At 37.3% G+C, this 19,076-nt stretch overlaps 1 protein-coding gene across 1 annotated transcript in view; it reads right to left on the bottom strand.

Annotated features, from left to right (window-relative positions):
* The window catches only part of phlpp2 (PH domain and leucine rich repeat protein phosphatase 2), a 93,341-nt gene that overhangs the window by 29,574 nt on the left and 44,691 nt on the right, over positions 1–19,076 (bottom strand). Inside the window, 3 exon segments of the mRNA XM_048186065.1 lie at positions 3,576–3,730; positions 10,608–10,733; positions 13,973–14,163. Of these exon segments, the coding sequence (XP_048042022.1) occupies positions 3,576–3,730; positions 10,608–10,733; positions 13,973–14,163 (472 nt within the window).

Raw genomic sequence — 19,076 nt, 5'->3', positions numbered from 1 at the left:
TTTCAAACTAAATGACATCATTGCATGCTCATCCTGGTCTCTCCTGCCCAATTTCCCACACTCCTGTTTCCGGTAACTGGCTCAATGGCCTTTGTATCCTTGTTACCACAGGCAAATGACGATGTCAGACGGGGCTCTTCATGGACGAATGACTGCCAAAGAGCGCTCATCCAGCCCAGAGCAACCGCCTGACATGACAAACACCCCTGAGCGAGGCATCTTGCAGCGACACAAAAATATCTATAGCATGAAACCTTAATATCAGAGGCTGCAGCTATATGTGGTCTGATGTGCTAAGAGTGAGCCTGGCATGAATGATGTGGATGGGAGGGAAAGCAATGACACAGCCGTGGAGGTGGCAGCCTGACTCAGAACATATGCTGAGCTCTCGCCTCTCTCTGTCTCTCTCTCTCATACACACACACACACACACACATCACCCCACCACCACCACCATCATCCTACGCATCCTGCACCACCCACCACACACAGTTACTAAATATATGTCACAGCTGAGATGAACAGAGAGAGAGAGAGGGATGGAGGGGGGAGCTAGAGGGAGAAAAGACCAGAAAGGAGAGGCATAATGGAGCAAGCATGTGTGAAAGCTCTCTCAAGTAGTAACATGGCAGAGATGCTTCTTTCATGAGGCAATATTTCACCCCAAAATCAACACCAAAAATAAGACGTTTAGCCCTATAAGGCCTACTGTACCATATTTGATACACAAATTTTCTAAGGCCTCTAAATTATCAACATGATCAAAACCTGTTGTATCATAAAACCATAAGCTTTTAAATACCATCTTAAAGGATTAGTTCACTTTCAAATTAAAATTTCCTGATAATTTACTCACCCCCATGTCATCCAAGATGTTCATTTCCTTCTTTCTTCAGTCGAAAAGAAATTAAGGTTTTTGAAGAAAACATTCCAGGATTATTCTCCTTATAGTGGACTTCAATGGAGCCTCCAAATGGTTGAAGGTCAAAATTACTCAATTACAAAGTTTCAGTGCAGCTTCAAATCGTTCTACACGATCCCAGATGAGGAATGAGGGTCTTATCTAGAGAAACCATCACTCATTTTCAGAAAATGAGTAAATAAATAATAAATAAATAAATAAATAAATAAATAATATTATATAATTTATTTATTTATTTATTTTTTTAGAAAATGAGTGATGGTTTCTCTAGATAAGACCCTCATTCCTCATCTGGGATCGTGTAGAACGATTTGAAGCTGCACTGAAACTGTAATTTTGACCTTCAACTGTTTGGAGGCCATTGAAGTCCACTATATGAAGAATAATCCTGGAATGTTTTCATCAAAAACCTTAATTTCTTTGTGTCATTAATTTCTTTCATTGTGTCGGCTGTGTCATTGCTTTATACTATATATGTTTTAACCATAAATGCTCATCTTGAACTAGCTCTCTTCTTCTTCTCTATTTGAATTCCGGCACTGTAGACACTGCTAAGTGTATTACTGCCCTCCACAGGTCAAAGTTCTGAACTAAATTGTTATATACTTGCACTAGTATATTGTATATGACAATTTAGTTCAAATTTTGACCTGTGGAGGGCAGTAATACACTTAGCAGCGTCTACACTGCTGGAATTCTAATAGAGAAGAAGAAGAAGAAGAGAGCTAGTTCAAGATAAGCATTTATGGTTAAAACGTATAAAATTTGTATTTATATTTTTTAGAAAATGAGCGATGGTTTCTCTAGATAAGACCCTTATTCCTCGTCTGGTATAGTTTAAAGCCCTTTGAAGCTGCACTGAAACTAATTTTGACTTTCAACCGTCTGGAGGCCATTGAAGTCCACTATATGGAGAATAATCCTGGAATGTTTTCATCAAAAATCTTAATTTCTTTTCGACTGAAGAAAGAAAGACAAACATCCTGGATGACATGGGGGTGAGTAAATTATCAGGAAATTTTTATTTGAAAGTGAACTAATCCTTTAAGACATTGACAACTGATATTTATAAGCATTTTATGTCAGTAGTCTGTTATACGGTTATAAAATCTAAATTTACACTACAAAATTTCATCTTGTTTTTTTTGGCCATATAAATGCCTCCACCAAAACTGCACTAAATCGCATATTTTTGCTCAGTTTGGGTGTCTACATAAACCTGAAGTACACATATGCACCTTTCTTTTAATATGTTGTCTAAAGGTTTGATAAGCTATAAAAAAAAATAAAAAAATATACTTAAAGATATGGGGGGGGGGGGGGGGTCTTTTTTCTTTTTTTTTAAAGGGACCTATAACGCCCCTTTTACAAGATGTAATATTAGTCTCTGGTGTCCCCAGAATGTGTGAAGTTTCAGCTCAAAATACCCCACAGATCATTTATTGTAGTTTGTCAAATTTGCCCCTATTTGGGTGTGAGCAAAAACATGCCGTTTTTCTGTGTGTCTCTTTAAATGCAAATGAGCTGCTGCTCCCGTTACACTTTCCAGAAGAGGGCGGAGCTTTAACAGCTCACGCTTCGGTTGCTCAACAACAACAAAGCTGGAGAATCTCACGCAGATAAAATGATGATTGTCAGTACCGGTGTTCAGCCTTACATTGTTCAAACCGGAGTCGACACTGATGGAGAGACTCAGGAAGAAGTTACAACTTTTAGAATGAAACTGGACGTTTCTGAACGGTTAGTGGATAAATTTATGTAGTTGCTGTGGAGTTGATTGAACTCGTCGACTAGCATGTGCCGTCATGTTAATCTTTTGTGCAAATCTAGAGTAGAATTGACCCTCGTTTGTGAAGCAGTTCAGCGTAAAATGACGGCATGGTAATAACACAATACTACAACAACTCTTCCTTTTCTCTAAAGCAGACCAACATGTCCTCACCCCCTTTGTTGCGTGTTCTCGGGGGCGGGGTTTATGTAAATTTTGGGGTTTTGTTGTCACCAACCCGGGAAGAAGCTCGTTGTAGTCCTTAAAAAGCGATTTCTGTAAAAGAAAATATCTCCCTTTGCATTGAACTTTGAGCGTCGTAAAAACGTAAGTCTTATTTTTTTAATTCTCTTGATTTTGGGGTGAAATATGACCAGAACATTTCTTTGGCATACAGAAATATACGTGGCCCATTTACTGCCGTGTCTGCTGTGTCTAATGGCCCGTCTAATGATAACCATACCGATTTAAACACCACTAATCATAGTTGATGATTAACGTGCGATAGCATCATCCCTCCTGTAAGTTCCCATTTAGTGATGCTCTTATTGCTCGTGTTTGCACAGAAGCGGCTGTCATTGACATAAGTGCATGTACAGAATAAATAGCTCTTCTCTGTGTGCATGGCAGCGCAGCGAGAGACCGCATCCCAACGGAAACAACAGACGAAATTTATGCACAAGTTTGTGATTATGTAAAGAGCATTCAAGAAAGGTTTTTTTCTGAAGTACATCTAGCAGGAAAACAGGAATTATAGCTCTGCTTTTCTGTCAACAATCTACATACAGCAGCCAAACCATTGTGGAACCTCAATGAACACAGTAAGAGACTCTAGTAATCATAAAAACTGTAAAGAGCATCTAAAGCTGAATCGTGTAAATTCACCTGTTGAAGTTGCTGAGTCCTCCAGGGCCGTCCAGCCTCATGAAGTTGTGGCGTAGGTTGAGGTGAGTGACGTCCTGGCAGTAGAAGAGATACTCGGGAACTTCCTCCAGACTGTAGCAGGATAAATCCACCAGACTTATAGTCTGAGACACCACCTACATGATATTGTGAAAATGCACACCTCATCAACATGATCACTATTCTGCTGCAGCCTATAAAATGCATATGATGTTATAATGGTAATATCAAAATAAGGTTAGGCATGACATAAAGCCTAACCATAGGAATATCAATGTATTAGCCTTTGGCTAGAATGGTTCATTGCTTGAATTGCTTTCTCAACTATGAACTCCATATTCTCACTATATCATATTATATGAGCCATAAAGTCCTGATGTATCAAATATAATACTCAAAAAAATAGATACATACAAACTTCAAATCCTGTATGTTGCGAGGTGGAACCACCTGTGGACTGAACTTGTTGGTTCAGCACATCTCACAGATGCTCAACTGGATTGAGATCTGGGGAATTTAGAGGCCAGGCAAAACCTTGAACTCTTCATCATGTTCCTCAAACCATTCCTAAACTTTGGGCCTCATTCATAAAACATGAGCTGAACAAATTTGTGTAAATCATTTGTAAAGCCATTCTGACGTAAATTTTCACAAGTTTGTTTGCCCAATCTCATTTTTTGAGAGATGAAAACTGTTCAACTTTGGGTAAAACGCAGCTCTCGTGACTGTCACTTTTTACCCAGCCTTCCAATCACAGTGGAGGAGGGGCGGGACAAATACAACACCAACCAATCATCCTAATTGTACAACAAGCTGAACATCAATGGAGAAGTTAAAGGATTAGTTCACTTTGAAATGAAAAGTTAGCTCAAGCTTTACACACCCTCAAGCCATCCTAGGTGTATATGACTTTCTTATTTCTGATGAACACAATCGCAGAAATATTAATAAACATCCTGACACATCCGAGCTTTATAATGGCAGTGATAGGGATCAATGAATATGAGCTGAAGAAAGTGCATCCATCCACATCAATCCATCATAAACATGTGCTCCACACGGCTCCAGGGGAGGCCTTCTGAGGCAAAGCGATGCATTTGTGTAAAAAATAAATAAATCCATATTTAACAAGTTATGAAGTAAAATATCTAGTTTCCGCCAGACCTCCTTCCATATTCGTTAAGAAGAAAGTGTAAACTGGCGTCACGTCACGTGTTTAAATATGGATATTTTTTTTTACACAAACACATCGCTTCACTTCAGAAGGCCTTTATTAATCCCCCGGAGCACATATTTATGATGGATGGATGGATGTGGATGGAGACACTTTCTTCAGCTCATACTCATTGAACCCTATCACTGCCATTATAAAGCTCGGATGCACCTAGGATGGCTTGAAGGTGAGTAAAGCTTGAGCTAATTTTTATTTGAAAGTGAACTAATCTTTTAATATTGCTGGTTACTACATTTTTATATTCAGTAATATTCTCCAAAATGAGATACTAGTAACACATTATTGCAGTGGATATTCCAAATCAGGGCAACCAAAGCTCCTCAGCTGGAAATGCTGTGCCTCCAAAGCGCTCTCTAGCGCCCCCAGCTCATTGTTTTCAGAAGAGCACCAGGCATTTTTTCAGCTGGCTAAAAGCACTTTGATGGACTCACGTTAATTGAATATTTATTGTTAGCCACATGGTCTATTAGTCTCTTTTGCATTTATGCAAAATACTGGAGCCAATCATGAGAAGGGAGTCCAGCAAGATTCCTGAGCGTTTGTGAACATGTAATTTGCATAGCTGTAATTCATAGGCGGGGATTACGCCAATTGTGAATGAGCGCGAAAGCACGCCCTAATTACGAATGATGATAATAATTTTTGCCCTAATAATGAATGGAATTCATTAACATACACGTTTAACTATAAAACCCTGATGTTTATGAAGCGTTTCTGAATCCGAAGGACAGTTTTTGTCTGTTTTATGCACAAATTACTCCGAATTTACTCATATATTTACCAAAGTTTGAGGGCATGAATGATGTCCAATGTGTGCAGTGTTGAAGGGTGCATTATCCTGCTTAACGAGGCCACGTTCACCAGGGAACACCATTGTCGTCAAGGGGTTAACCTGGTCTGCAACAATGGGCCAAATTTAGGTAGGTGGCATGTGTCAAATTTACACCCACATGAATGGCTGGACCCAGTGTTTCCCAGAACAACACTGCCCAGAGCAATCACACTCCCTCCAACGGCTTGCCGTCATCCACAGTGCATCCTGGTGCCATCACTTCCCCAGGTAAACAGCGCAACACCTACACAGCTGTCCATGAGAGAACAAAAATCTGCTCAAGGTCTAGTTCCGATGCTGTATTGTAGGTGCTTTCGACGGTATTGTAATAAGCACTGTGATTGGTCTTCGGCTTCGCAGCCCCATACGAGGCAGGGTGTGATGCACTGTGTGTTGTGACACATTCCTCCTGTTTCCATCATTAAAATTTTGTGTGACACAGCAGACCTTCTATTGGTTCAGACCAGACATTGTCCTAGTGCATCAATGAGCCAACACCCTGGTCACTCCTCAGACCACAAGTTTTGCCGTTTCAGAGATACTCTGACCCAGTTTCCGTGCAAAAATAATAGGGGCTTTTGCACTGAATAGTTCTAGGAACTCAGTTATAGGAACTAGCCAGTAGGATAGTTCCCCGGGAACTAATTTCTCCCCCGGGCCATGTTCCTGGTTGCATTCGCACCGGGAATAGGAACTATGAAGCAGCCGACAGCGGCGTCTTTAAGCATGGCATTTACAAACGCTAAAAAATGGTGGATGGAGGATACCGAGATCGGAGCTGTGTTTGTTGTGTGTCGAGGGATTTGAGATAACAGAGATGAAATGTAAAATCTCCTATAGCCCTATTCGGACGGGACTAGTTTTCCAAATGACGTTTGAGTACCAATTCTTATCAACCTACGTCTGTGATTTTATGTACGGATTTGGACGGGACTAACATCTCCGTGTTTATTACCGAGGTAGGAGTGTCTGTGTTTTACATGTGGGCATTTCAGAAGATCACGTGTTCAGAATGCGTGGATTGCGTATGGTCATATGAACTAAACATACATTTATCATCATGATTTAATAGAACTGGGTTCTTATAATAAACCCACTGGAATAAAAAGTTAACTTATATAATTTACACGTTATGTAATTAAGTGCAGAAATGAAAGTACTCTTACCTGAAACTGATATTACAGTAGCCAGTCTTAACAGTTTACGTGATTTGGCTCTTCTTGTTGATTTATTTTTTTTATTTCTTCGCAGTGTACCAAACACATCTACATCCATTATCGGTGCGCAAAAAGCAGAAACTGGAATACCTGCGCGATAGCGAGAGATTGTACGGTAGTTCACGTTGACCAAAACACACAAGAAAAAGCGTTTTGGAAAAAACATTTTCGGAAATCACAGACATTCGCATTCGGACGGGATTAGATTTCTCTGAGGACCGCCGAGTTTGACTAAAAACAGTAGGTAATTTGCTCTGAAATTTTTACAGAGGTCGTGTGAGAAAAAGACAGACATGGCAGATTCGGACGGGATTAAAATCTCAAAGTATGTCTGTGAAACAGAAATTTCTCTAACGTCCCCCTGTGAAACTAGTCCCGTCCGAATAGGGCTTATGACAACTTTCAGTATTACATATCATTGAGGCAGAGAAAAGAACAACCCTGCAGACAACAGGTAAATGTCGTTATCACTGTTTTCCATGTTCATGAAGTAAATATGTTTACACAGCTTTTTAAAATGCCGGGTGCCGGTGTTTGACATGCGTTTGACCAATCAACGTACATTTACATCACTGATAGTCCCTATAGTGCTGGTTTAGACACTACTCTGAAGTAGGAGCTAATGTAGTTCCCCCAAAAAGGAGTTTCTAGAACTAAAATCGTTCCTGCGGTGCGAACACGGCAAAATCCGGGAACTTCAGCCAATAGTTCTAGGAACTATGAAAAGGTTCCTCCGATGCGAAAGCCCCTAATTTGGCCCTTGTAAAAGTCGCCAAGATCTTTATTCCTGCCCATTTCTCCTGCATCCAACACATTGATTACAAGAACTGATTGTTTGCTTACCATCTAATCTACCCAGATCTTAATACGTGGCCTTGTTAAGAGATGATCAACAATATTCGCTTCACCTGTGACTGTTTAATGTTTTAATATAATATATACTAAAACATATACATATATTGTCTAAAGGTTCAATAAACTGTTCCTATAAAAAAAATAAAAAAATCTGACTTTTACTTCATATGTCAGGCTTTTTTTTTTTTTTTTTCCAGCAAGAAATACATTAACTGTAGGCTGCTCACAGTCACCAATCTATATAGCAATTAATATATAACTCGTTTTACCATCTACGTTAAAGTGTGGATTATTCAATCAGATTTTAAAGCTGCAAAGACAATCCTCGAGAATGGCTGAAGAGCTCAGCGGTGACATCATTCAGACACTGCAGCATGAGCCAAACTCAGATCAGTGAAATGAAGCACACTGTCATTACATCACTGGAACAAAATCTGAGTGCGCTGGTTAATTCACATGGATGGAGTCTGTGGGACGGACTAATGCTAAGGGTCAATGATGTCATGCTCATATTTTTGTCTACAGCTATTAATTCATTTGAAAACATATTAATAAAATGCAATTCATACAGACATTTAGAATACAGGTATTCTATGATGAACATATATTCAATTTCTAAACTAAAATTAGTTGTCGGGCATTTAGTCATTTAATCAAAAGAAAAAAGGTAAGAGACTCAATAAGAGGCTGAAAAAGACAGTAGTTTGGAATAATCTTTTTTTAATTATTATTATTATTTCTGAGAAAATACGTCAGTCTTTTCCCTCCTCACAACTTGACATTATAACACGCAATTGCAAGTTTAAATCTCAAAATTTTGACTTTATAACTCGCAATTGTTTATTTCTCACAGTTCTAAATTTTAAAACTCGCAATTCTGACTTTATAACTCGCAATTGTGTTTATTTCTCATGGTTCTGAATTCATAACTTGCAATTCTGACTTTATAACTCGCAATTGTGTTTATTTCTCACAGTTCTGAATTTTAAAACTCGCAATTCTGACTTTATAACTCGCAATTGTGTTTATTTCTCATAGTTCTGAATTCATAACTTGCAATTCTGACTTTATAACTCGCAATTCTGACTTTATAACTCGCAATTGTGTTTATTTCTCATAGTTCTGAATTCATAACTTGCAATTCTGACTTTATAACTCGCAATTCTGACTTTATAACTCGCAATTGTGTTTATTTCTCATAGTTCTGAATTCATAACTTGCAATTCTGATTTTATAACTCGCAATTCTGACTTTATAACTCGCAATTGTGTTTATTTCTCATAGTTCTGAATTCATAACTTGCAATTCTGACTTTATAACTCGCAATTCTGACTTTATAACTCGCAATTGTGTTTATTTCTCATAGTTCTGAATTCATAACTTGCAATTCTGACTTTATAACACGCAATTGCGAGTTTAAATCTCACAATTCTGACTTTATAACTCATAATTGTTTATTTCTCACAGTTCTAAATTTTAAAACTTGCAATTCTGACTTTATATCACGCAATTCTGACTTTATATCACGCAATTCTGACTTTATAACTCGCAATTCTGACTTTATATCACGCAATTCTGACTTTATAACTCGCAATTCTGACTTTATATCATACAATTCTGACTTTATAACTCGCAATTCTGACTTTATAACTCACAATTGTGTTTATTTCTCACAGTTCTGAATTTATAACTTGCAATTCTGACTTTAAATCACACAATTGCAAAAAAAAAAGAAAAAAAAGTCAGAATTGTGAGATTAAAAAAGTCGCAATTACCTTTTTATTTTTTATTTCATGTGGAAACAAGCTTCCATAGAAAATTTCGTGATATCTGTAAAAAATATTTTTACTTTTGGAAATGTATTCAAGGTAAAGAAAATTGTGGTTGTTATTGCTGTTTTACTTAACAGTCACACCACTTGACATTTTCAAAGTTATTAAACCATAACTTTTGTTGTTATTTTTTTTAAAGGTTTGCACATGATTTTTAAAAATGCCACTGACCCCTAGATGTCTGACTTGGTTAAGTGTTATTTAAGTATTATTTATTTACTATTATTTGAATTAGCTTTTTATATATTTCTATTTAGCTTTTATTTATTTATTTTTTTAATAATTTAAAAATTATAAAAAACTTCAACTTAATATCAGTTAGTTGCCAAGTCAACATTTTCCATCTAATATTTATATTTTATTTCAGCTTTACTTCAATTGATGAAAATAATTGGTAGGAGTTTTAGTTTTAGTGGACAATGATTTGGACTTGATTGAAAGGCTCTTTTATTACTGAGCAAGTCAGACCCCAAAGCACAGCGGCTGTAGCAATGCACATTAAGCAGACACACACACACACACAAATGCTCTGTTTCTCATCTATCATGCCACCTCAAACAGCCCTTTACCTCAGGATCACCCTCGCACACAATTGTTCAGAACGCGTTTTGCATTATTCAGGAAGTTTCTGGTGTAGGAGAGTTAGCTGTGCTCTCCAGAGATGGTCAGACCTCATTAGACTCCAGAGACACAACCAGAGTTTGGAATGCCAATTAATTAGGTGATTAAGACAAATGAGGACTAACAGTGCGCAGAGAAGCCCAACAAAATAGAAACACAAAACAAACATACAAGTCCAGGACAATAAATGTGTGTGTTTAAAACACAAGTGAAAACACAGACAGCTGTTTCAGCAAAGCTGTTCACTGCAGGCGGCGGTTACGGTGTGTCCCTCCGTACTCAAAACACAAACATGTGCAATCTGTGAGGGTTTTTTATTGGAAAAGTGACGGAAGAGAAAACTCTGATCCGCCGTTGAATCACTGTGGGTTTCCTAATGAAATCTTAATGCATGTCTAGATTAGATAAAGCACATTCACTCACTTTAGAAGCCTGCCGATGCCAGCGCTGGTAGTCGGCCAGCGTGTCAAAGTTAACGTAGTAGGTCTGGGCCTGCGGACCAGCGGAGCTGAACATCAGACAGTGTTGCCTCCTCTTCACCTCTTCCACCTGAGCCAAGAAAGGAGCATGTCAACTCTGTTGGTAATGAAGACACTATATGCTTTGAAAAAAACACATGAACCTTGGCTAAAGTTTAACCAAATATGGTTAAATCCAGCAGTTAGTTCAACCTAAATATTTATTGTCACTGATATTACGGAAATAATACACTTTAAAAGAATATACTTAAGAGTGAACTGAACGTAATGCTTTTGGACATTTAATTTCATGTTAATTGCAATTAAATGAAAATGTATCATAGTTTAAATTTACATTAAGCTAGATCGATATTAGTCATGGTTAAACATGGTACTCATGGTAAATCAAGAAAACAAGATTTAAACAAACTTAGTCTTGAGCTATATAACATGATTAGTTTTCTGTCGATGAATGTATTCAAGCATTTGCTCACCTGTCTAATAAAAAACATAACATATTAAAGCATCTTTGGTGTTTCCATGGTTTCTACAAAATAAAAAATATAGAGAAATCGAAGGTAACGCATGGACACGGTCCATGTCCTGGTTAATATTGCTCTGGATTTAAACATTCTTGGAAACATCTGGGATAATGTAAATACACAAGTCAACAAAATACATAAGATTGTAATCCAAAAAATCCATTTTAATTAAAAAATCTTACATATTGTGCCTTTAAGAATGTATCTTTAAGCATATATTTATTTAATTTTATAATTACTTCTATTGTCTTTTAAATATGCTTAAAGTGTACTTAAGAATGAACTGACAAGCATTTATGGTAAACTAAAATATACTTTGTCATTTCTATTGAAAAAAAAACATTTTTAAATAATGTTCTCTGAGGTCCACTTATAATGTTATCAAGATTTTTTACATTCTAATTTAGGACTAATAAGCTATTTTCTATCCTGTTTTCACTCAGTTTTGATGGGCGTGCCGCATTCAAGACATGGAAGTAAAATAGTAAAATATACTTTAATGTCATTTCTTGTATGGCACATATATGAATATGTATGTAATGATGAAGTTGCAATTTAGTAAATTAGTAAACTTTAAATGTAATTATCGAACAACAAACAGGTCAAATTATAATTAGTACTTTACATGTGCTTTAATATGTTAATTAACACATCAAAATAAGTGTACTTCTTTAAGCATGACAAGTGATTATTAAAACAATGATTTAAAATGTACTTTAAAGTAAAACTTTTAATTTGGCATTATTGCAAAGTGCACTTTTTAAAAGTGTACTTGATTGTGTTAAGAAACAGTCATGAATGCATACTCTCTTTGAGTGCACTTAAGTGGCCTTTTGTTTCATTAATACTATATTATCAAGTCCAGCTCTTTTAAAAAATATTAATTTAAGATTTGAAGTACACTACAAATGCACATTCAGTACAATAAGCACACTTCTTTTGCACAAGAATAACACCAGTTTTCCTTCCAAAAGATGATTATGAAATTCACAACAACAGTAACAAACATTAATTTTGACTGAAGAATTCATGCAAGTGAATAACAAAAACACATTTCTGCTTTTAAACCCTCTGGGCAGCCCGACTGCTAGATGTCCACTTGAAGTGTATTACTGTAAATGAAACTGAAATGGCTGCAAGCTGAAAGTATTGTCTGTGGTAATCGACAGTATGCCACACATACTGTCCATATGCATGATGCTGAAAACCCAGAATGTTCCTTTAAAGTCACAGTGAAATGGACAATTCTTGTTTTTATGGAGTATTGCAGTGTTTATTATAAACGATTTATACGTGTACATTGTTTTTTTTTTTTAAATTCTCCCACCCTACATTTTTACTTGTTGGAGAAGCCATTTCACTCAGATATACATCACAACAGGGAAGAAAAGACTATTGCAACTTTTGTTTCACACCGACTTTAAAGGGGTCATGAATTGAGAAATATAATTTGATATATAAGAGGTCATCGTACTATAAGTATATCCTGTAAGTTTCAGAACTGAAAACTCCCTTGTTAGTCCAATAAAAGCTTTTATTGACACCAGGCCAGGCGAGCAGCTGATCCTGGAATGGGCCTGTCTATGTCATAGATAGGTGAAACGCCTCCTCCGCAGAAGAAATCAACACCTACTTCATCACTGCAAGGTTAGTGAGATGGCGAGGAGAGAAGAGCAATACAGGACTAAAAATAGCTTTACCTTTCAAAGGATCCTAATGCTAGGAATATGGTTATCTATTTTTCAACAATGTGAATGTCTCAGTTGAGCTTTATTTCTTTGCATTCTTTACATTTCACTGTGGATTCTTTGGTAAATCAATCGCATTTCGGCGCAAATAGACTTTTACGATATGGACTCGACAGTAATACAACAACAACAACAACATGTAAGTAACTGAGTTCATTCTAATGCCTGATCTGATATGTAATGATTCATGTACAGTCAGATGTTCTTTGTCTATGTGTCAGTAAATCAAATAGTCAACTTTACATTGTTTCTCTTAGTAGGATGAAAATAATCTGCTATTTAAATGGTGATTACATTATATAAAGAAGCGATCAAAGAACGTTCCCTTTACAATCGATGGAGCTGTCAATCAAACAGCTCGAGATTATCAGTGACTACGTTCTGGACTCGCGGCAAAACTCCCATTTTATTCAACAAATCTCTTAGTTACATCGTGTTTGCACTGTTAGTGACGATGAAAGCATTCATTAGTGTTGCAATGACGAGATCACTGCTTTCATGCGCTCAACACCATGTCTGTGATCGGCTACAATGTTCATCACTGCAACCTTTCGTGCCACGATCTAAATGTAATGCTATAATCAACACTTTTCATGATTAGTTAACCTTGAGAGATGTAATAGTAAAATGTGCTAAAAGTTTTCGATCGAGTAATACTATTCATAATATTCTATTTCATATGCAAAGATGTTAGCCAATCACAGCAGTGGGCGTTTACACTCAAGTCTCACAGCAGACACACCCCTTAAAACAGAGCATTCAAATAAGGGAAGGAAAAATGCCTTTTATTTCTAAATTATGACCATTTTTGATGTAAAAAGCATACTAAAATTATAAGTGCACCCCGGGAAACATTCTAAAAGAATAAAACAATGCAGTTCATGACCCCTTTAATAAAGGATTGAGAGAAAGGTCTGATTGGCATGTGTCTCTCTCCCATCCTCATCCTCATTCATTCACAGCTGTGTTGATGCATCTGCTCTCTGTTATCTGTTCTCGGAGCCTGTGGTGTGTGTGTGTGGGTGTCTGTGAACCCCTACCTTCCCCCCGACCAGGGGTAGGATGTGCATCTTGCCGGTCAGGCTGTCCTTGACAGAGGCCACGATAAGACAGGTCCCACACAGGATGACCTGCCGCTCGGCCCATTTATGAAGCTGTGTCTTTCCCTTCCTGACGCTGAACACGCCCTTCAGAAGAGTCCGCTCCTGCTGGTCTGCATTCACCGGTTTCTCTGTGTCACACACACACACACACACACACACACACATAACAATCAACCCACTGCCACTCACAGTACAGATATCATTTATCAAACTAAACAGGTATATTTTCCCATGCAGAAGTCGATTTCACAATGCAAATGTGTTCTGTATGGTTGTCAGCATGTTTCTGGCAACATTAATAATAAGTAAAAGGTCAAATTATCTGATATTTTAAGGGTCACAGTCAAGAGTGTCACAGGGGCGTATGATACCATTTCCTGATCCTGTTTTTTCTGCATGTTCGGCTGCATTTAAAGGGTTAGTTTACCCAAAAATTCTGTCATAAATTAATAAAATTTTGAAAATCCATAAGACTTGCATTCATCTTCAGAACACAAATTAAGATATTTTTAATAAAATCTGAGCGATTTCAGTCCCTCCATAGACAGCTAGGCAACTACCACTTTGCCGCTTCAAAAAGTTCATAAAGAGATTGTAAAACTAATTCATATGAATTGAGCAGTTTAGTCCAAACACAATCGCTTTATATGATGAACAGATTGAATTTAGCCTTTTATTCACATATAATCATCAACTCACATCAGTTGTGGTAAACGGAAGCTCAAGAATGTTTGACTGACATGCGAGAACCAATGAGGTTCATTCTCGCGTGTTACGCGACACGTTTGAGCTTTGTTCTTGCACATCAAGTAGGCTCGCTTGTGCTTTTGTTCATGTTCACTGATTGATGTTTAAATGTGAAGGAAAGCCTAAATTCAATTGTAGAATTGTAGCCAATTACAAACATATTTGTTGAGCATATGAACGCAACGGCCAATTAGAGGTGCTAGTCAGTAAGGGGACGTTTACACGACACCGTTTTCAACTAAAATGGAAGACTTTTTATGCGTTTTGGCCATTCATTTACATGACAACAGCATTATGGGGGCCTGAAAATGCAAGTTTTTGTAAACAATACCGTTATCGTCTCCATGTAAACTACAAAAACACGTATTTGTGAAAATGGTGATGTCATGCGCATGCGTATTATCTGTTCAGTCAATAGGCACGCAGTATTTCTTTACAAAGTGACATCGCCACCTACTGGCCTGGCATGCAGAACTTTTTAAATCGCCAGCCTTAGTGATTATAAAGGGAGGCTCTTCTCTTGCTTTCTGTTTATTACCCATTCACAATCTAAATACAAGTTTAGTTTTCATGCTGCAACATTTCTGGATTGACAACTGTATTTAAATGCGTGTTTGAATCGGAAACTGTGATGATTGCAGTGGGCGAGACAAAAATGGGACAACATTTTTTAAAGCACTTAATTTAACAGTTTTTGCTCTGGTATCGAAATCGGTACCAAGAATCATGAAATTTTCCTGGTATTGGTACCGGAATTTACAGACCCTAGTCTGAAGTAATTTTGCACATGACAGAGCTTCCTAAGGAGCAACTGTCTGTACATCACACACATCAGACACACACGTGCACACAGATTCATGTGCTAACGAAGTCCATATGTAGTGTGAAGTGCGACCTCGCTGTGGGACGTGGAATAAGGGTGAATAGGGCTGGCGGTAAACCATGTCACATGTATTAGTCAGCTCATAGCGATATACACGTACACACATACACACCCTTCGTGGGCAGCTGCGAGTATGGAGTAGAAACAGAAAGTAATATCTTGCATGCAGATGGGCCATCAGATGGCTCAATCATTAACCAGTATAACTTGTAAATGTAGAACAACTCGATGGTGCTAGAGCATTAAAAAACAAGACATTTTGCAATAGTTACGTAATTGTTGTTAACCAAATGGCATTATATCTAAAATCGAGTGGAAACTTCACAACGTCTTTTAATTCAGTGCTGAGTGACTTAACATCAATAGCACAATCTCATTCATCTAATATTCTGTATGTTAAAATATTGTCTCCTATCCCAGCTTAATATGCCATTAGACCAGCTCTAAGTAAACTATGAGGAGGTTGACCTCCTAAAGAGTGTCAACACTGTGACACTGTGATGCTTTCAAAACATTGTTCTGTTTGTTTGATTTGCCTGACATATCGACTTCTGACTCAAGCGCTAGCGTGAGTTTGGCTGGGAATGCCAGTAATAAGCTGTTTAGAGGAACTAGCCATGCTCAATGATTACTGTGCACATTGTGCAGTACATACTGTGTACTTCCTACTATCTTTTGTTAAGAAAAATTGTATGTGACAGTATTACACAAGCATTTCAAAGAGTAGCATTGTCACGTGAACTCATTACGTTGCATGTATAATCATCTCAGAAATAGAGTGCAACAGTGCCCGCCCACTTTTTCAGCGGTGTTGGTTCTGGAAGTATTTTTTTTTTCATTCATTTCTCCCATAGGGATTTCAAAACAGTCTTCGTTAAAGAATTATAAGCCATGAACCAAGCCATCTGGCTACAAGGTGAATCATAACATTACAAACTGATATGAAGCAAAAAATTATTTGAAAATCTGACAAAATTAGGTAGGTACAAGACTGTGTACTTATCAACTTTAGTGGAAGAAAGAACTACAAACACTTGCCAAAAAAGATTTTCAGTAGATTTAGTTAACTAAAAAAATAATTTGTTTGAGCAATTAATTTGAAGAGCTGGCCCTCATTTGCCTGTGAGTCAGACAACACTACTTGCATTGTTTGTCTGTTTTTGTTTTGCATTTAGTTTGTTTTTGTCTGCAGCCTGCAAGGACAACTTGAAGTGATACCTTGGTCTTGGCAATATTTTGTGGTACACAGAGAAAGACAGCAGCATAATATGGTAGAAACCCACATGAATAAACAAAGAAATTGCACAGAAATGCTTTAGAAATACAATTCATAAGACTGTGCTCCAGATGCTCCAGTTAGCCTGATGAATGCGTCAGGCTTTTGTCGCTTTAAACTTGCTTTGCTCCATCTAATTACATAACATACTCCTCTTCGACTCCTCTGAAGGGCACATCAAACACGGCTCAGCATTGAGCCATACTCTCAGGTTAATTGCTGGTCAGACTAGCACAAAGGGCAGACCACAACTCTTCTTCCCTTACATCCTTCTATAACCTATGACTTTACTAAGGCAGTGTGAGCCGGGATGTGCTAATACAGAAAGAGTGTCTCAAGAGAGTCGGCAGTCGCTGATGGCTTTTTGTTGGAACTCTTGTGAGACGAGGGTCAGCGGATCAGACTCAGTGAGGGGATATGCTGTCTGGAAAGCTGCTGAGGAACAACAGACAGAGCTGACAGTCTGAGTGAGGCAGGACTGGCCATCAGATCACTGACAGCTCCAGGGCCATGGAGGGGTATTTCTGTTTGGGCATGAGAGGCCAAATCCAGAACGAGAAAATGGTGTATATCATATCATATTATATTATATTATATTATATTATATATATATATATATATATATATATATATATATACACACACACTTGCGTGTACTGTGTATTTTTTATTATGTACATATAAAGACACATGTATGTATATATTTAACAAATATAATTAAATTATATATAAATTAATATAAATTAATATAAAGACATATAAATACACGTAAATATTTCTTAAACATATACATGTACAGTATTAGTGTGTATTTATATATACAAAATAAATATACGCAGTACACATATATTATGTAAAACTTTTCTTTTGGATGCGATTAATCGTTTATATATTAATCGTATATACATTATCTGTTTATTAAAATATATTATCTGTATATTAAAAACCTGTTAATTGGTTAACGGTAAGTTCCCTTGGTGGAAAACTGTAATACATCTAATTTTAAAGTAAAATACTGTTCAATGTACAGTTTTCGGAAGAGAAAGTCAAGTCAAGTATAACTTACAGTGAAAAACCGTAAATTGACTTTCCAGAATTCTCTGTGTAACAGCTCACATTTGATGGTTTTTCATTAACAACTATGTTTCTTAGTTTTTTTCTTATCACTTATGTACATTAGGGTTTTGTGTTATGTTATTAAATGACTGTTGCATTTTAGTTATTGTCATGATGGTATTTTGTATTTGTGTGCAGTCTACAGGTGCTGGTCCTATAATTAAAATATCATCAAAAAGTTGATTTCACTAATTCCATTCAAAAAGTGAAACTTGTATATTATATTCATTCATTACACACAGACTGATATATTTCAAATGTTTATTTCTTTTAATTTTGATGATTATAACTGACAACTAAGGAAAATCCCAAATTCAGTATTTCAGAAAATTAGAATATTGTGAAAAGGTTCAATATTGAAGACACCTGGCACTCTAATCAGCTAATTAACTCAAAACACCTGCAAAGGCCTTTAAATGGTCTCTCAGTTTAGTTCTGTAGGCTACACAATCATGGGGAAGACTGCTGACTTGACAGTTGTCCAAAAGACGACCATTGACACCTTGCACAAGGAGGGCAAGACACAAAAGGTCATTGCAAAAGAGGCTGGCTGTTCACAGAGCTCTGTGTCCAAGCACAGTAATAGAGAGGCGAAGGGAAGGAAAAGATGTGGTAGAAAAAAAAAAAGTGTACAAGCAATAGGGATAACCGCACCCTGGAGAGGACTGTGAAACAAAACCCATTCAAAAATGTGGGGGAGATTCACAAAGAGTGGACTGCAGCTGAAGTCAGTGCTTCAAGAACCACTACGCACAGACGTATGCAAGACATGGGTTTCAGCTGTCGCATTCCTTGTGTCAAGCCACTCTTGAACAACAGACAGCGTCAAAAGCGTCTCGCCTGGGCTAAAGACAAAAAGGACTGGACTGCTGCTGAGTGGTCCAAAGTTATGTTCTCTGATGAAAGTAAATTTTGCATTTCCTTTGGAAATCAGGGTCCCAGAGTCTGGAGGAAGAGAGGAGAGGCACACAATCCACGTTGCTTGAGGTCCAGTGTAAAGTTTCCACAGTCAGTGATGG

Source organism: Megalobrama amblycephala, linkage group LG3 (assembly GCF_018812025.1).
Source record: "Megalobrama amblycephala isolate DHTTF-2021 linkage group LG3, ASM1881202v1, whole genome shotgun sequence".
In the NCBI taxonomy this organism is placed as follows: domain Eukaryota; kingdom Metazoa; phylum Chordata; class Actinopteri; order Cypriniformes; family Xenocyprididae; genus Megalobrama; species Megalobrama amblycephala.
Note: the sequence above shows the minus strand (reverse complement) of the source record. Positions and strands in the feature narration are given on the sequence as shown.